The 17,009-nt window shown below is 43.8% G+C and overlaps 7 protein-coding genes across 8 annotated transcripts; 5 read left to right on the top strand and 2 right to left on the bottom strand.

The window, feature by feature from the left end:
- The first annotated feature begins 316 nt into the window (after positions 1 to 316).
- BCIN_11g04660 (hypothetical protein) lies at positions 317 to 2,113 on the top strand. The gene has a single exon (XM_024696028.1). It carries the CDS (start codon positions 584 to 586, stop codon positions 2,048 to 2,050), a length of 1,467 nt encoding a protein of 488 aa, XP_024551831.1. The 5' UTR covers positions 317 to 583; the 3' UTR covers positions 2,051 to 2,113.
- On the bottom strand, positions 2,100 to 3,347 carry BCIN_11g04650 (hypothetical protein). Its single transcript, XM_001558409.2, has one exon. It carries the CDS (start codon positions 3,210 to 3,212, stop codon positions 2,175 to 2,177), a length of 1,038 nt encoding a protein of 345 aa, XP_001558459.1. The 5' UTR covers positions 3,213 to 3,347; the 3' UTR covers positions 2,100 to 2,174.
- Positions 3,348 to 3,448: 101 nt separating this feature from the next.
- Positions 3,449 to 5,071, top strand: Bctrp4. The gene is made up of 2 exons (XM_001558410.2): positions 3,449 to 3,889; positions 3,952 to 5,071. Exons 1-2 carry the CDS (start codon positions 3,551 to 3,553, stop codon positions 4,849 to 4,851), a joined length of 1,239 nt encoding a protein of 412 aa, XP_001558460.1. The 5' UTR covers positions 3,449 to 3,550; the 3' UTR covers positions 4,852 to 5,071.
- Positions 5,072 to 5,412: 341 nt separating this feature from the next.
- Positions 5,413 to 7,349, top strand: BCIN_11g04630 (hypothetical protein). The gene is made up of 6 exons (XM_001558411.2): positions 5,413 to 5,889; positions 5,951 to 6,165; positions 6,223 to 6,363; positions 6,415 to 6,677; positions 6,731 to 6,958; positions 7,021 to 7,349. Exons 1-6 carry the CDS (start codon positions 5,678 to 5,680, stop codon positions 7,129 to 7,131), a joined length of 1,170 nt encoding a protein of 389 aa, XP_001558461.2. The 5' UTR covers positions 5,413 to 5,677; the 3' UTR covers positions 7,132 to 7,349.
- Positions 7,350 to 9,293: 1,944 nt separating this feature from the next.
- BCIN_11g04620 (hypothetical protein) lies at positions 9,294 to 11,067 on the bottom strand. The gene is made up of 4 exons (XM_001558412.2): positions 10,359 to 11,067; positions 10,044 to 10,288; positions 9,926 to 9,991; positions 9,294 to 9,876 (listed from the first exon to the last, which is right to left on the bottom strand). The coding sequence occupies exons 1-4, from the start codon at positions 10,504 to 10,506 to the stop codon at positions 9,784 to 9,786; spliced, it is 552 nt and encodes a 183-aa protein (XP_001558462.1). The 5' UTR covers positions 10,507 to 11,067; the 3' UTR covers positions 9,294 to 9,783.
- Positions 11,068 to 11,162: 95 nt separating this feature from the next.
- Bcemp24 lies at positions 11,163 to 12,620 on the top strand. Of its 2 annotated transcripts, XM_001558413.2 has the most exons (4): positions 11,163 to 11,680; positions 11,760 to 11,967; positions 12,020 to 12,207; positions 12,270 to 12,620. In XM_001558413.2, the coding sequence occupies exons 1-4, from the start codon at positions 11,483 to 11,485 to the stop codon at positions 12,285 to 12,287; spliced, it is 612 nt and encodes a 203-aa protein (XP_001558463.1). In that variant the 5' UTR covers positions 11,163 to 11,482; the 3' UTR covers positions 12,288 to 12,620. The 2 variants fall into 2 exon arrangements, with proteins under 2 accessions (XP_001558463.1, XP_024551830.1); XM_024696027.1 differs by having other exon boundaries at positions 12,020 to 12,620.
- Positions 12,621 to 13,021: 401 nt separating this feature from the next.
- Bcmfs1 lies at positions 13,022 to 16,494 on the top strand. Its single transcript, XM_024696026.1, has 5 exons — positions 13,022 to 13,953; positions 14,148 to 14,428; positions 14,506 to 14,633; positions 14,798 to 14,820; positions 15,159 to 16,494. Exons 1-5 carry the CDS (start codon positions 13,536 to 13,538, stop codon positions 16,175 to 16,177), a joined length of 1,869 nt encoding a protein of 622 aa, XP_024551829.1. The 5' UTR covers positions 13,022 to 13,535; the 3' UTR covers positions 16,178 to 16,494.
- The last annotated feature ends 515 nt before the right edge of the window (positions 16,495 to 17,009 follow it).

Raw genomic sequence — 17,009 nt, 5'->3', positions numbered from 1 at the left:
TAGCAAAAATTATTTTAATTGTGCCAGGAGTACGAGCAGGAGAAATCGCAAGTATAAAAAAAAAATTGGAAGTTCAAAAAGCAAAAGAACAAGTTAGCAAGTCCCAGTTTCGATCTGGGGACCTCCGGGTTATGAGCCCGGCGCGCTTCCACTGCGCCAACTTGCTTGTTGCTTGTTGCATGTTTGATGTAGGAATGTGCTCAATTTCAAATCCTATTCCTAATCATATCTACCACTCTAAAATCACAACCACACGCCATTACCCGACCATCTACCGATTACTATCCATAATCTTTGACATACAATTCAACCTCGGGACCTACAAATCGTATCAAACTTGGACCTCGTTGTTGCTCAAAAAGCAATGAGACATCGAGCTATTACAGCTGTCTCTCTTTTCTACCCATCGCTGAATATTGTCTAAGATACATTATACTTCGCTGAGAGCATGATACCTTCCGAGTATCTCATGAATCTCTACTAACAGCCTTGGAAGAGACAAAACATAGAATGGAATAATCATATCATAATATAACCATATTTCAACTACACAATTAGACACTTTATTCACATCTGCACAATCATGGCACCACCAGCACTAACAATACGAAATCTCTCTACGACTCCACTCGAATTAAAATCACTGGAACGATTTGAATCAGCAGAAGGGAAAGCTAGCGGGGTAAATATCACCAGAATAACCAAAAGTCTTACTGGGTTCATGTACCTTAACAGCACTCCAACATCACCACAATTAGCAGAAAAAGCCGAAAGCTTCAGTCGTCAGGATGTTTCGATACCAATTGCTCCATTTGAAACCAAAATTACAGATGTAGAACCCAAAGGAAACCAAGTCCTACGACTGACATTCGAGACAAACGGCGAACGATATCGAATTGATACCCCAACCCCATTGCATCGCTCAACTGTTCTTACACCTCTCTCGCACAATCCCACCTACGAGTTTACAGGTGTATATCTACCAAAACACCATTTTCTCGCAATCTTCTCCTCAGCTAAACTGTCATCATGGATGTCCAATCTCAAAGACGAGACTCCCTTAGCCGCTCTCAGTATACCCGGTACACATAACTCCCCAACGTACCACGCCGCATTGCCTTCCGTACGCTGTCAAGCTGTCAGTGTAAAAGACCAACTCAACAATGGCATTCGTTTTCTCGATATACGAGTTCAACCACAAGATCCCAATGATCCTGCTGCAGAGGGTCTAATTCTCGTTCATAGCGCTTTTCCGGTTTCCCTTACAGGCCACAAATACTTTCGAGATTTGGTCAACCATGTGAAAGTGTTTCTGGATGCAAATCCTACAGAAACAGTTATAATGTCTGTAAAAAGAGAAGGCATTGGAAAGGCTACAGATCAACAACTTAGTCAAATCCTCAACCACCATTATACTCAGGATTCTACTCGCTGGTTCACAGGTAATCGCATTCCAGCTCTAGGGGAAGTTCGCGGGAAGATCGTTCTTATACGTCGCTTCGGCCTAGATGATTCCTTAAAAGGCGAGAACAATGGAACGGGTCTATATATCGACGCAGAAAGTTGGCCAGACAACTGTGCAGATGGTGTATGTACTAGTGGAGAAATCCGAGTACAAGACTTCTACGAGGTTGCGGAGTCGTCAAACATCGAGAAGAAGATTGGTTATTCCACAGATCAGCTTGAAAGGGCAGCTAAAACTGTTGCCGTACTGTCTGAAGATATGGATGTTGCTAGCACTGAATCGGCAAAACAACCATTCTTTATGAATTTCTTGAGTGCCTCGAACTTTTGGAGAGCGAACTGCTGGCCAGACAAGATTGCAGAAAAGGTTAATCCCGTGATTGTTGATTATCTATGCAGAAGGCATAGTGAAACAACTCCCAGTGAGCAGCCAGATAGTGCAAGTATAGGTGATGGTAGTACGGGAATTGTGGTTTGTGATTGGGTCGGAACAGATGGGGATTGGGACTTGGTGAGGTGTATCTTGGCAATGAATGCAAAGCTGGAGCTTAGAGAGAATGATCATCCTTCAGATCCCCCTTCATAGACGGGAGATAGACCAGAAATGGTTATGATTTCAAGATTTACGATGCAAATGGTCCATAAAACAATATCCCGTTCTTACAGATATAATACATTCCGTTATATGCTTATTCATTATTTGATTGGATTTACTCCTTAGGAGTTCCTTCAGAAGGTCCTTTTGCCTCATCTTCCAGCATCGACCTTCTACCTTCAACGGTGAAGTATAGACTCTTTCCAGCGCTCTCCAAAGTATTTGTAATCCCACCACCAATACCTTGTAACATAGCCACCAACTGTCCTCGTAAACCGTCCAGACCACCCTCAATGCTTCCAACCCATTTGGTACCATCAACATCAAACACCTTACCCTCTACTCTCGCTCCTAGCAACAATAACTTTTGTAACCCACTCTGAACTGTAGGATCATGCCACCCTGGGTTCACCCTCTTTTTAGGAGCAGGGAACAATGGAGCGCTAGGTGCCAAAATGGTCAAAGCCGTCTTCATATGTTGAGGCGAGACACCAGGGAATGTCAGCAGTACAACTGGGCCAGCCAATAACGGTGATAGATCATGGGCATTCTTAATTTTCCTATCCGAAATAGCTTCATGAGCCGCGCTCGAAAGAGTATGTGTCAACCCATCGCCCTTTGCATTTACAATTGGTAAAGTCGCAGAAGAAGGCGTTGCTGGATCTGTGGGATCTAACTTGGAGACTTGGGAATCGGGTTTATAGAATTCGACGATGCGGAGAGCGGCAGCGAGAATTCCTGTTTGTACGATTTCGAGTTTAATGCCATCTGCGAGGTTGAGGTGGGGCTGGCCTTCTGCCTCGCGAGCCGCATCAACTTTTCGGAGCGCAATGGCGAGTTCGCGACGGATGGCTACCCACTCCATAGCTTTGAGGTTATTGTGTTGGAAGAGGAGCATGAGGGGTGTTGAGCGAAGTAGCGAGGCATATTTTCTGAGGAGTTGAGATTTGCGGAACTCGGGAGGTTTGTAGGATGGCGGCTGGGTAGAGGGAAAGCGAGATATAGGGGGAGATGCTCTAGTCATTTGCTCGTGCGAAGCAGCTGGTGTGAATGCTGCTGCTGCGGTGGCATATTGTCGATTTCGGAGGGGAGTCCTTTTACATCGGAGGATGGAGGCTATTGCCTTTGACGGCGTATGTATTCGTGGACGCATTCTATGGGTATCGGTTAGTCTGAACGATCTCCAGTATCATTTATGTGACACAATTGGCTGTACATACCTGTGAAAAAGACTTGTTGGACAAAGGTATGCGGGCACATAATTTAGATGGACGAGCTTGAGAAATTCTAAAGAGGACTAGCGCATTTGTACTTGATGCCTCAATCATAAGGCGAACAATGAAAGTTCATTGTGGTGACTCAAAATCAAAGGTACATTAGCCGGGACCTGAGTATTACAAAGAATATTGAAAAGGGTATCAAGGAGACTATTTAACTTCTTGTGACAGCCAAATTGAGTTTCACAGGTTTTTCATAAAATAAAAAACAGTCATGGCTGCTCCAACGGAGCACAATGCATACGCACCCTCTCCTCGGGATATTTCGATCACGCCCCTACTCAAACGACTGTGGCCTTCACCTGGAGATAATAATGTCACAGCATCAGAAGTTGCTTCAGCAATCTCACACATTTTCACGGATTCATTATCTCCGGTTCAAACGGGTGCTTTACTCACATGTTTGCATTTCACGGGATGGGATCGAAAAGCAGATGTTCTTGCAAAATGCGCCGAAGCTATGAGAGAAGCTGCTTCACCGGTTGACAAAGAAGCTCTAGACAAAGTTGTCGCGGCTGTTGGCAAACCAGAAGGTGGCTACAAGGGAGGCTTGGTATGTTGTCACAGGAAATTATGATGAAATCGATTTGAAATTATTTTCTGATACATGTTTAGTGCGATATCGTTGGAACTGGAGGAGATTCGCATCATACTTTCAATATTTCAACTACATCCTCTATCTTGGCTTCATCTCTATTACTTCTGAGTAAGCATGGAAATAGAGCATCTACTTCAAAGTCAGGATCAGCAGATCTCCTCAGCTGCACTTTACCTTCGGCACCAAACCTATCAGCGGTGACACCGGAAACTATCAATAAAGTTTACGAAAAAAGTAATTACGCTTTTCTTTTCGCACCAGTCTTCCATCCTGGTATGAAATATGTTGCTCCTATCCGAAGAGAGCTCGGTTGGAGAACAATCTTCAATCTGATGGGCCCCCTTGCCAACCCGGTCGAATGCAGCATTGAAGCTCGACTTTTGGGAGTTGCTCGACGAGATATTGGGCCTGTCTTTGCAGATGCCCTTAAAATGAGCGGTGCCAAAAAAGCCATGGTCGTTTGTGGAGAAGAAGACCTCGATGAAATCAGTTGTGCAGGACGGACATTTTGCTGGAGATTAACGGAATCTTCTGACGATGATGTCAAAATTGAGAGCTTTACAATTTGTGCCGCTGATTTCGGACTTCCATCACATGACCTGAAGGATGTTTCACCAGGGAAGGAGCCTCATGAGAATGCCGCGATTCTAATGAATCTCCTCCAAAACAAACTACCAGAAAATGATCCAATTCTGGAATTTGTTCTCATGAACACTGCGGCTTTGTTTGTTGTCTCGGGTATTTGTGATGCAGATACTAGTGATATGGGCCACGGAGATGATGGAAAGGTTATCACTGAGAGAGGACCTGGCGGAGGAAGATGGAAGGAGGGCGTAAGAAGAGCTCGATGGGCTATTAAGAGTGGCGAGGCTTACAGGCAATGGTCACAATTTGTGGAAGTTACCAAGACATTTTAGATCTGAAAGACAAAATTTGACAGATGTCTATGGACAAGATCAATGTTATGTATGATTATGATGTGCGAACGGCGGTTGGACTGAACTATCAGGTATTGGGAATACAAAAAATGGGATGGAAAAGTTCTTCATATACTCAGCCATTCACGTCAACCCTATCAAAAATGGGCATGAAAATAGATCTGGAATATGATGCTAAGTGTTAATTGTTGGGATCTACAACAATGGATCCACAAATGTGCAACTTGACCACCTAATGTAGGACTATTAGTAACTTCCCCATTTTATCAATATTGATGGTAATGTGACTCGGGCGTTAACGGCATTCCGAACAATCTCCAGTATGACATTTCCTAGCATTTCTTAGTTTCCTAGTCAAGCCAGCAGCCAAATGATTGGGGGAAAATATACCTTCTTATGGAAATTTCGATAGGGAGGGGGCACGGGGGGTAATTTCATTGCTGTTTTTAGTAATTAAATTGACTTGACGCCCTTGCTAGACTTGTTGACCTCCACGTTTCTCTCCCCTCAACCCCCACCACAAGGGAAGTATGTATCCTTGGATTCTGTCACTGGCCCGAAGTCGCAGTCAATTCACGTCTGCTTTGTAGAAATACCTAGGCAAGGACGCAGGAGGCAAGTAGAGAGGCAGGCAGGTAGGTCGGTATCCACAAGTTTCCCAAGTTCAAGCGTTATTTCTTAGTCCGGTGGTCTATATCAATCGTCTAAATAAATACACCTTGGCTTGAGTTCTGGTTGCTTCGATGGAAAATACCTGCTTTCTTCTATAAAGTCTAGTCTTCGTAGTATCGTGTCTCCCTCTCCCATGAAATATCTTCTTCCTTACCTTCGACAATCCAGCAGTCTTATCGGAAGCAATCTACGTCCTATCTCATCATCATTCAGGAGGGGCAGTCATTTACCCCACCACGCAATACCTCATAACTTTCACCCCTCCCTTCTTTCTTGTCCTACTCAACCATCTTCTATTTTCACAATGAGCAAGCCTCAGATTCTTTTGTTAGGCGAGATTGACCAGTGAGCAATACTACAGTTTCCCATTATAGAATGCCTTCTAATCGAGATATCCCTTCAATAGTGCCAAAAAGGAATGGAGCGAACTTTCCGATGTTGGTGAACTCATCGAACCCAAGGCACGATCCCGTCAGGAATTCATAGAGGAGTGTAAAAATGGCGTCTACGATAAAGTCGTGGCTGTATACAGAACGTTCACCAGTGTCGCTATCACAGGTTTGATTGATGAAGAATTGATCAGTGTACTCCCAAAGGGTTTGAAGTTCATTGCTCATAATGGTAATAAAACGGATTCTGAATGCAAGAGAAAATGACGAGGCTAATACGTGGTCTTAGGAGCTGGATATGACCAAATTGATGTACATGCGTGCACTAAACACGATATCCGCGTTTCTAATGTTCCAACTGCCGTTGATGATGCTACTGCCGATACCAATATGTTTCTCATTTTGGGAGCATTGAGAGGATTCAATACCTGTTCGTATTTAGTCTGCCCACACCCAGAATGTCATTTTTAACAATTTATAGCAATGATGGCTCTACGAAAGAACCACTGGAAGGGTTCCCCAGCACCACCTCTTGGTCATGATCCCCAAGGAAAAGTTCTCGGTATTTTGGGAATGGGTGGTATTGGACGAAACCTCATGAAGAAGGCAACCGCTTTCGGCATGTCCGTTCAATATCACAACCGTACAAAGCTTTCGGAAGAACTAAGTGGAGGTGCTAAATACGTCAGCTTCGATGAATTATTGGCTACTAGTGATGTTTTGTCCTTAAATTTACCTTTGAACGTAAGTTTCACCGCAATCTCAAGTCGAAAACTTCTTAATTAATGACATTATAGAAAAACACTCGTCACATTATCTCCACCGAGGAATTCAAGAAGATGAAGAAGGGCGTTGTTATCACCAATACCGCCAGAGGTGCAGTCATGAACGAAGATGCCCTAGTAAAGGCACTTGAATCTGGCCAAGTTTGGTCAGCAGGTCTAGACGTTTTCGAAGAGGAGCCAAAGGTTCATCAAGGATTGATTGACAACCCACATGTCATGTTGGTACCACACATGGGAACAGTAAGTTACAGGCCATTCTTATTCTAGGTTGAAATCACATCGAAACTAACATTTGGGTCAAGTGGACTGTAGAGACTCAAACCAAGATGGAGGTCTGGTGTATTGATAACGTAAGAAGCGCTATTGAGAAGGGTAAGTTGATGAGCCCAGTAGGAGAGCAAAAGGATATGTAGATACGAGGTAGAAGTAGTAATATAGAATTTTGGGATTAACTCCTTTGAAAATTCATTTCAAAGTGTTCATTGGGTCGATAAACTTGGTTCATTATAATCTTACCTTTGAGAAGTATTGGCTACAATCATTTGGTAGGATTCCATTAGCTACTGGATTGACACCGTTGCTTTCTACATATAGACAGTACTTCATTTTGCAATTCTATTAGACTCTATCAGTTCATGATTTTCGTTTGCATTCAGCGGGGACTGACCTACCGTGGTGATCCTGGGGTGAGCTCCTTTGTCCTGAGCTATGAATGCATTTCTGATGGGATACTAGCGAACATGATTCAATGGAATGTATGGAAATATTTGGCACGGAAAAATTATCTGGCATGTTCGATGATGACATGCCAAATCCTGCATGCCAAACCGCGATACGAGTAGAGGTGCATCACTGTAAGTCACTCATTCGCTTCAGCCCGGGAAGGTATTTGCTATTTCGAAGCTGAAGCACTTGCTCTGAACATAGTAAGGGCTTCTCCCACCACCTTATTCAATCAAGAAAGTGCGTAATACCCGAAATAGACACAGTTTGGAGAAGACTAGCCATTCTACCCAATATATGGCACATTTCATTTTCTGTACTGAAGAGCTCAAAAATTTCAAGAGCTACGTTGAATATCACCTTTGGAACAGCGCGATTCGAATCCGAACCCCGAGACCTTTCCCTAGATGCTCGCTAAGATAGGGGATTATAAGTTATGAGCTATGAGCTTTGTTGTATCCATAGATTAAGAAAACGTTATTACTAGGAAAGAGAACCTACGCGGCATGCAAGTAGCTAGAATTTGGGATCTACAATGAGATCTGGTGTAATTGGGGGAGATGTGAAATAAGGGGATATATGATAGGTATGGTATATAGGGTAGGATGACGATATCAGGGTTCTGAGCATTGATTTGGTATGAATAGCGAGGTGCGTAGGTAGACCTGGCTTCATTGATTTGAATACACGTTTGAATGATTAGAAGAGTTTGATTCGGGTTGATCTACTTACTATATACATTGGTTTCACCACAATCAATTTTTGGGGGTTGACATCGTTTGCAAATAAGTCAACCGGAGTGTATGATGATGGATGGATGTTTGGCTGAGAACACATTAGGCTTACAATTGTGCATTCTAGATATCAATTTTGATTTTGATTTTGATTTTGATTTTGATTTTCTTGTTATATGCGTCAGAGCCAACCATAGCTAGAACCAAGTATACACATACATATGTATACTACCCAACAATCGCGAATCCGTATATCTAAAACACCCCCTCAAAAACTCCAAATACCGCCCTCCAAGTAAATCCATCGAATCGAATCGCCGCACAAGAAAAGTATCAAGCAAGTAAGTTGCCGAAGAACCTCACATCTACATACTCACACGGGCACGAGAAACAACAACACCCGTAACCAGATCTGACGACCTACCTACCTACCTACCTACCTATCTACCTCCTACACACAGGCCGCAGAAATAATCGAGTTAGCACGACTATCATCACAAGATAATAACGGGTTTGGCATTGTATATTCGCGTATCCGCGATTCTCCCTTCTGGGTTCTCATATCGATACACCTATAACGACAATGACGACGACAGATAAGAATGACAATTCAAACATACAGACAAAGTCCGCTTCCAACATCACTTCCAGCCCTCAACTCAATATCACAAAATGACTCGCTGACTCACCTGCTCGCTCGCTCGCTCAGAAACAGATATCTTCAGTATCTACCTACTACCTACCAACCAGCCTAAACACCAACCATCCAAACCCCGCCCGTTTGATCTCCCCAAAGAACCAAATAGGGCCAACACCAAAAAATCAAGTACCACTCGAAACTTTTCCCAAGACCGCATTGTAACGTGTGGATGTTACGATTCCGAAATCCTTATTTACCCGAGTCATGCTTTCAGCCCCCACTTCATCCGATGAACTGTGGCGTCCAACATGCCATGCTACTACCAGGAAACTTGCTTGGGCCCTTTTGCCGTTTGAACAACCTCTGAATGCCATTCGACCCTCAGATATCAACCACGCAATTCGCGGTTTCCAAGAAAAATTCTCAAACATAATCTTCAACTTGACTGACTCAGAACTACACTCGCCTCACTTCATGTTGAAATACTTTCACATATCAAAAGCGTCCACGATTAGGTTTACTAAACTATATGCAAATGGCATTTGTAACATCAAATATTATCAAAAATTATTTTCTAATGTGAGATCAATTCCGGACTAGACTACCTTGATCTTCCATCTAACTTCTGCTTTTTGTATACCATGCTGCACACAAGAGATGGCAAGAAACAGAACGTAGAAGATGGATGACACCAGAAAAACGCACGCAAAAAAAGACAAAGAGGAAGCCCCATGGAATCATAGCTGAAACGAGATTCCTAGCCATAAGAAGACGTAAGAGCTTAAATCATCATACATTTACCACCCTTGCGCCTCTCATTGATGTGGACCGCTGAAGACACAAGAATAAGTTTGAGAGATGCACCAATGACCAATTTGGAGGAGCGGTGGAGATATGAACGTTTCGATTGGTTTTGTAGTATCTTGCAAACACAATCGTGGTATAAAGGTTGAGGATCGATGTTGTACTTAGTTGTGGCCAGTCTTGCGGAGAGTCGTTGCGAGCCATTCCAATCCCTCGTAAAGACCATCTCCGGATGTAGCGCAAGTAGATTGAATGTACTAAAAAGATATTAGCGATGGTTCCATTGCAGCTAGCTAATATACATACCCAGGCGCGTTGTCTCAAGCTGTGGAGACCCAACTTATCTGTGATTTCTGCGGCGTTCATGGCATTCTACAACTTAGATTAGTCATCGTTTCCAAATGTCGAACCTCAATATACTGACTGGCAAATCTTGTTTGTTGGCAAAGACCAAAAGGATGGCATCTCTAAGCTCATCCTCGTTCAACATTCTCTGCAATTCCTCACGAGCCTCGACCACACGATCACGATCGTTGCTGTCTACAACGAAAATGATACCCTGGGTGTTTTGAAAGTAATGTCTCCATAGAGGTCTGATCTTATCTTGTCCACCAACATCCCACACGGTAAATTGAATATTCTTGTACTCGACAGTCTCGACGTTGAAACCTGTAAGATAAAAGTTAACGATGGTCTCTCGGTTTGCTGATGATAAGGGAATGGATGAAGGGATACGTACCGATGGTTGGGATAGTTGTGACGATTTCACCAAGCTTAAGCTTATACAGAATTGTAGTTTTACCAGCAGCATCCAAACCGACCATCAAGATTCTCATCTCCTTCTTTCCCCAGAGACGGTCAAATAACTTCGAGAATGTCAAACCCATGATTGCGGCTTAACAATTGTGTGTGAGGGTGGATATGAACTTGGTGTTTTGCTTGGAAAATGATTCTAATCGGGAGGCACAGAAATTAGCGACTGCGCGATAGATGCAACTTGTTTATATGACCATGAATTAAAAGGACAGTTTCTTGGTGGAGCCACTTGTCGGTGTGAGATCCTTGATCGAATATAGAATAGGCTGCCGTTCTGGACAAAGGACACCTGCGTTTCTGCCATCTTTCTGGAGGGAAGTTCTTTTGGAGACTGGATTGTATCGGTGAATGGGCACGCCCTGCGCCGCCGTTGGAGAAGACTTGCCACACTTTCAAGGGGCTACCAAGAAGGCGTTCTGGATAGATGAGGATATAAATGGGATAGAATGACGCCGTACTTACAAATTTCCCTTTGATTATCGAGATCAATAGGATGGCCAGGTGGAGATGGAATTGAAGTTATTAGCGAGATGGTTTTTGGATTGAACAAAAAGATGGGGTGGATGTGCTTGGGAAGGTGTGAGTGAGACTGAGAACTTTAGAAGGACAGCGCGGGCGGTGGTTCTCTGTTCTTTCGGAAATTTGACGCTAAAGTGATTGCTCTAGCCTATCAGAGTCCCAAATACGTTTGTGGCTCCAGATTTTTAAGGCCGCGGTGCTTTTTATCGAGTGAACGATCTGGCAATAATTGGCTTTGGGTTGTCTGCGAAAAGGGAGCCGGCGAGATTGATACCAATTGACAATATACTTGCGAATGAGGGCGAAGACAATACGGAGCAATCAATCCATCAGTCAATCAATCACATTACACTACGTTACTTCTTCGCACAACAAGACCTGGTGAATTGTTCGCACCACGCTCTCTTTCTCTCCCCCTTCACGCAGTTACTCGAGACTCGCTCATCGCACTGTTTACGCATCTCACTGTCTGCACCACGAGCCTTCTCCCAACTTCCACAAACCACCTTGTTTAATCACGCAGCCAACATGCGATTCTCCACTCCCGCAGCCCTTTTGACAATTGGCAGTCTCTTTGGAGCTGCTGTTGCCCACAACATCCAACTCGCAGCCCATGGCCGAGAGTGCTTTCACGAACAACTCCACAAAGATGACAAAATGACGGTTACGTTCCAGGTTGGAGATAGGGAGTTTGGCAGTGCTGGCAATTTGGATATCGACTTTTGGGTGAGTAAGGCTGGCACACATTGGCACACATTGGCGTACTTCTGGCAAGGCTCTGGGACTAACTGGATTTGAAATGCAGATCCAAAACCCCGCCAACGGATATGAGGCACACGAAAGAGCTGTATCTAATGGAGATCACTCCTTTACTGCCAACCATGACGGCAAATACCTATACTGCTTCAGCAACGAGCATTGGTCGGCATCTAGCAAGGATGTATCTTTCAATGTCCACGGCATTGTCTATGTGCCCGAGGCAGAAGCTCCATCGGACCCCCTAGAGGCAGAAGGTAGCTGGACATACTTTACTTTCCAAACATTTGAAGCTTACAATAGATATAGTTCGACAATTGTCTGACCTCCTTGCTCAAGTGAAGGACGAACAGTCATACATTGTTTTGCGCGAGAGAACCCATCGTAACACAGCAGAGAGCACGAACGGCAGGGTCAAGTGGTGGAGTATCTTCCAGATGGCTGTCTTGGTTGGCGAAGGTATCTTCCAAGTTTGGTGGTTGAAACGATTCTTCGAGGTAAAGAGCCACAGTACCGAACGCTACGGTGTTTTGAGCCGGTAGCTGATTGACTTGCGTAGGTCAAACGCGTTGTTTAAGAGTGCGCACCAAGCATGTTTCGTTCAACCAGTTCGGCGTACCTTCTGCAATCAATGGAGCGTGATTTTGGGAAATTGGGACAACTATGTATTAACAGTATTCGATTCGAAATTCCGACTGAAGCTTTCTATATCTCTTGCGCGTTATTATGAGGTAGTGGGTAGCATGCCCCTTTACTGACATTCAACCCTTCTTCATATCGAGACAATCTCATAGGGCAGGAAATGGAAACTCTTTTACACAGGATATCACACATCGAAACCACCCATAGTATCAGGTGATCCATTGCTGAGTCTCATGGAATATAATAAACTAATGTTCATCCCAAATCAAAGCCTTGCCGGCTAAATTGTAAAGCTATTTGTCCCTGGTATCGTTCGTGCAGATATCGACCTAGAACGTATTCGGATTCGTACTCGTAAATTCTACTCACCCCCGCCGCAACCCTTTCCCATGATTTTGTCTTACAACGCGACGCCAAGCAGCTGGGTAATACTTCGGCAGCGTCTGTGTGTATAGTTTCAGTCTCAGTGCCGATAGTTTCCATTGTACAAAAACACGAAGCACAACATTGTCTCAAATCGATGTTCGGCCACCATGCCATGCATTCGAATCTGTATTCCAGAAGAAATCTTTGACGAAAGATATGTTGCAGGTAAGGAGGGCTTGCTCCTTTTGGAGTTGCCACGGAGGGTGCCCCCTCTTGAGCTGAAGTAGCAGAGCCATCGCCCATGGTCCGATCGAATGGCCAGACTGTGTGTGTGCATTCCTTACAGTGCAGCAGTGGTCGAGAATAGCCTGAGATTCATTCGAAACATGTATATCATTGGCTGTTTATAACCGACCCTGTCAACTCTTAACCCAAACGACTTCTTTTCTCCGGGAAGTTAATGAGCCGATGAGGAATCCTGGACAGGAATTGGATCCATTGACATGGGGAGTGTAGGTTATCAAATTAAGCGGAAGATATATATTTCCCTTACACTTTGGTGAATCTTCTCGCCGTATTCTCATATCTCGTTCCTAAGATTCGATACTTGATAAACTGTCACCAGCCCTCCGCTTCATCACGATCATTTTTACATCGCGTTCGTACCTTTTCTAGAAGCTTTTGGAAACCAACCTAATATCAAATGTCAAATCAAGCATCTTGACAAGATCCATAACAAAATCGACTGTCGAATAGAATTCCAAGCAACAAGCGATTTCTGGGGTAAACACGAGGTTTAGGGTCCACATCCCCAATCATGCCGGACAAGCAGACGGAACAACCCGCTCAACCCGCTGGCGCAACACTGGAAACTACCAACCATTTCAATGAACATGGCGAGCATAAAGCAACATCACCTTTACCTGAGGTAGCACCTACTATTGGTGGTGTGGGCGTGGTATATGAAGACAGTGAAAAGGCAGACGCAGCTGCTACATCTTTTAAACAACATCCGCATGAACCTCTAGACCCAGAGAAAGACTTTCATGAAAATGCGCCTGCAGGAATCGGCGCACCCATAGAGCACGATGGGGAGAAAGGAGGAGTTATAGAAGCAACAGAAGAATCAAACGGAGAAGAAGATGACGAGAACCATTATATATCTGGTGTGCCACTGGCACTCTTGACTTTTGGTCTCTGCATGGCGACGTTTACTGTGGCGCTGGATAATACTAGTGAGTTTTTAAATTCGATATGGTCGTCTTGACGTGGGACGGACATTGATACTCTGATATCAACATTGTTCGATACTCAGTTGTTTCCTCTAAAGGAATTTCTGCTCTATTTTCCCTCGGTTTTATCAGCATAAATTGTCTACTCACTTGCTTCGCTAAAACGATGGCTTAAGTATCATACTAACCATCTCTAGTCATCGCCACTGCTATTCCCAAAATAACCTCAGTTTTCAACTCCCTGGACGATGTTGGATGGTATGGATCCTCCTACTTACTTACAACAACCGCCCTTCAACCATCATTTGGACGTATATACACCTACTTTGATGTTAAATGGACTTATCTCTTCGCTCTTGTCCTCTTCGAAATTGGGTCTATTATCTGTGCTGCTGCAAGAAACTCAGTCATGCTTATTGTAGGGAGAGCGGTTGCCGGCGCCGGAGCTTCAGCACTATTTTCTGGCGGCATGACGATAGTAAGCTATATTTACTTTTGTTTGGAGTCTATTATCATCTTTTTCGTGAGAGGTAAACCTCAACTAACTCTTTCTAGGTTGGGTTCTCTGTGCCTTTGATTAAGAGACCATTGTATATTGCTATGTTATCATCGATGTTTGGCATTTCTAGTGTAGTTGGTCCCCTTCTTGGTGGTGCTTTGACTGACAAAGCTTCATGGCGATGGTAAGCATGATCAGTTCCTTGTTTTCGCACCCTTTGATTCCAGTCTTCAGTTTCTAGCTTCGGCTTTTGCTTCCTCCATGCTGTCATGTACCATCTTTACTATTCACAGTCCCCTTGAAGCCTTTTTCTTTAGTAGCCAATTACTGACTAATCAATTTGTACAGGTGTTTTTGGATAAATCTTCCATGTAAGTATTTTCGGCCATTTGAATTCAGAACTTCAGTGTTGTACTTCTGGTTCCCTATCCCACAACACCGCGACAATTGTTCTCCAGGTTTCTAGTAGTCGGGCTGGCATTCTGAATCTGCTCTCAGTTTTTCGGACCAGTACAGTATTGAGAGCGAACTCAATATTGCAAATTCATTTTATTCCTTCGCTTGAATTGATAAATTGAAAGCTTTTTAGTTCTCGACTGCAGCCGGACTACTTGGACCCCTGGTTCTCTTTACTTTCTAATACGATGGGATTCCTCAACTACAATCAAAAATGACTTGTGCTAAATCATAACTGACCTCGAATTTCTAGTTGGCGCAATTGCCATTGGCGCCGTTGCATTGTTCTTCAAACCTCCCCCAAGAAAAATATCCGGCATGACCGTTAAGCAAAGAATTCTGGAAATCGATCTTGTTGGTGCTGCTTTCCTCATGGGGGCAATCATCAGTTTATTGTTGGCTTTACAATGGGGTGGGTCAAAATACCCTTGGAGCAATTCGAAAGTCTGGGGCTGTTTGCTCGGGTTTGGTCTTTTGATCATTGTTTTCATTGTCCAGCAATTTCGTCGCGGTGAACGAGCTACCATTCCTCCCAGAATATTCAGCCAGCGAACTGTTCTTAGTGCCTGCCTATTCTCATGTTTCATGTCAATGGGCCTTTACACACATATCTATTACCTTCCCTTCTACTTCCAAGCTGTCAAGGGTACCACTGCAGAAGCTTCCGGTATTCGTACGATTCCATACCTTGGTTCCGTTATCGTCTCGTCTATTTTCGCCGGCGCTGGTATCACTGTCCTTGGCTTCTATAAACCTTTCATGATTTTTGCCGGTGCAGTCTTCACAGTCGGCGCCGGACTCATATACACGCTTCAAGTAGGCTCTAGTGTTGGAAAATGGGTAGGCTACCAATTGGTCTGCGGAATCGGTGCAGGTATGGGAGTACAAATACCATTCATCGCCGTTCAAGTCGTTCTCAACGCAAAAGATATGCCTAGTGGAAATGCCATCGCCATTTTCTTCAATTCCCTCGGCGGAGCCATCTCTATTTCTATTGCGCAGAATGTTTTCAGTAATGGACTCGTCAAATATGTACCTCAATACGCTCCTGAAGTTAATCCCGCCGTCATCTACGCTGCTGGCGCAACACATCTTCGCGACGTCATTAGTCCTGCTGACTTGGTGGGCGTGTTAGTGGCATATTGTAAAGCTCTTGATCAAGCATTTATTTTGGCAATTGCGGTCGGTGCTATTGCGACGATCTGTGCATCTTTTGTTGAATGGAGGAGTGTAAAAGGCAAGAAAATTGACCATGGAGCTGGTGCAGCTTAATCGCTGGGTGTTGGAGTAATAATACTTTTTAATTAACAGATATCGCTATGGCGTTTCTTCTGGAGAGGGGGATGCTTCCAAATCTACAGTACCTTAGGGATGAATGGCTGGAATTTAAGATGTTGATCATCTGGAGAGGAGGTCCTCGCATATGAGAAATGGATGAAATGAGAATCAAAGGGAAAACAAGGATATGAATACACGAAAACTGCATATGTTTACACACAAACATGCGAAGACCTTCACAAGTACTGATGATAACCATTTTTAAAAGTAAGGGAATAATATATACTTTGTAAATTCGAAAAGATGGCACAGGATACAAATAGAACAGAACTACGCAGGGTGATATTTGATTGATGTGTTGTCTATGTACAGCGTAGCGAGCACCTTCAACCAGACTTACCAGTCCCCTAAGCCCGATGCACAATCTCGATACCCCAAACTGAATTCCATTTCTTAAATAGGGTTATTGCTCCCAAAAGATTGATATTCCGTTCCTAAAGCCTTCACTACTCCCACTCCTTAAATCAATATCAAGCAAGATCCATCGAGTACTCGCAGTTTCTCCATAAACTAACCGCACATCACAAATCAGGAAAACCAGAGCACATACATACAGGAAGTGGCATCTGCTCGTCAATCTTCAGTCCAAAGGCATGCTAGATACTCGCTTGCTAGTATTTAATGAGCATCATGTGAATAATTTATATGGCATAGAAGAAAATCGGTTCACGATCGTTAACTTTTGAACCAGAAACTGATACTCTACTACCTACTACTCAAGTCCTAATCCATATATATATATAGATAGATAGTTAGCTCATCCTGT

This window comes from Botrytis cinerea, chromosome 11 (genome assembly GCF_000143535.2).
Source record: "Botrytis cinerea B05.10 chromosome 11, complete sequence".
NCBI lineage: Eukaryota > Fungi > Ascomycota > Leotiomycetes > Helotiales > Sclerotiniaceae > Botrytis > Botrytis cinerea.
The sequence above is the reverse complement of the archived record's forward strand: the minus strand, read 5'-3'. Positions and strand labels throughout refer to the sequence as shown.

What these genes read in the sequence shown, in the direction of transcription:
- BCIN_11g04660 (XM_024696028.1), top strand. Translation starts at nt 584, where the DNA reads ATGGCACCACCAGCACTAACAATACGAAATCTCTCTACGACTCCACTC.
- BCIN_11g04650 (XM_001558409.2), bottom strand. Translation starts at nt 3,212, where the DNA reads ATGCGTCCACGAATACATACGCCGTCAAAGGCAATAGCCTCCATCCTC.
- Bctrp4 (XM_001558410.2), top strand. Translation starts at nt 3,551, where the DNA reads ATGGCTGCTCCAACGGAGCACAATGCATACGCACCCTCTCCTCGGGAT. An exon ending in GTGGCTACAAGGGAGGCTTG is followed by an intron (nt 3,890 to 3,951) that starts GTATGTTGTCAC and finishes ATACATGTTTAG; the next exon opens with TGCGATATCGTTGGAACTGG.
- BCIN_11g04630 (XM_001558411.2), top strand. Translation starts at nt 5,678, where the DNA reads ATGAAATATCTTCTTCCTTACCTTCGACAATCCAGCAGTCTTATCGGA. An exon ending in GAAGTTCATTGCTCATAATG is followed by an intron (nt 6,166 to 6,222) that starts GTAATAAAACGG and finishes ACGTGGTCTTAG; the next exon opens with GAGCTGGATATGACCAAATT. An exon ending in CCTTAAATTTACCTTTGAAC is followed by an intron (nt 6,678 to 6,730) that starts GTAAGTTTCACC and finishes ATGACATTATAG; the next exon opens with AAAAACACTCGTCACATTAT.
- BCIN_11g04620 (XM_001558412.2), bottom strand. Translation starts at nt 10,506, where the DNA reads ATGGGTTTGACATTCTCGAAGTTATTTGACCGTCTCTGGGGAAAGAAG. An exon ending in CACAACTATCCCAACCATCG is followed by an intron (nt 10,289 to 10,358) that starts GTACGTATCCCT and finishes TTTATCTTACAG; the next exon opens with GTTTCAACGTCGAGACTGTC. An exon ending in CCAACAAACAAGATTTGCCA is followed by an intron (nt 9,992 to 10,043) that starts GTCAGTATATTG and finishes TCTAAGTTGTAG; the next exon opens with AATGCCATGAACGCCGCAGA.
- Bcemp24 (XM_024696027.1), top strand. Translation starts at nt 11,483, where the DNA reads ATGCGATTCTCCACTCCCGCAGCCCTTTTGACAATTGGCAGTCTCTTT. An exon ending in ATTTGGATATCGACTTTTGG is followed by an intron (nt 11,681 to 11,759) that starts GTGAGTAAGGCT and finishes TTTGAAATGCAG; the next exon opens with ATCCAAAACCCCGCCAACGG. An exon ending in GGACCCCCTAGAGGCAGAAG is followed by an intron (nt 11,968 to 12,019) that starts GTAGCTGGACAT and finishes CAATAGATATAG; the next exon opens with TTCGACAATTGTCTGACCTC.
- Bcmfs1 (XM_024696026.1), top strand. Translation starts at nt 13,536, where the DNA reads ATGCCGGACAAGCAGACGGAACAACCCGCTCAACCCGCTGGCGCAACA. An exon ending in TGTGGCGCTGGATAATACTA is followed by an intron (nt 13,954 to 14,147) that starts GTGAGTTTTTAA and finishes AACCATCTCTAG; the next exon opens with TCATCGCCACTGCTATTCCC. An exon ending in GACAAAGCTTCATGGCGATG is followed by an intron (nt 14,634 to 14,797) that starts GTAAGCATGATC and finishes CAATTTGTACAG; the next exon opens with GTGTTTTTGGATAAATCTTC.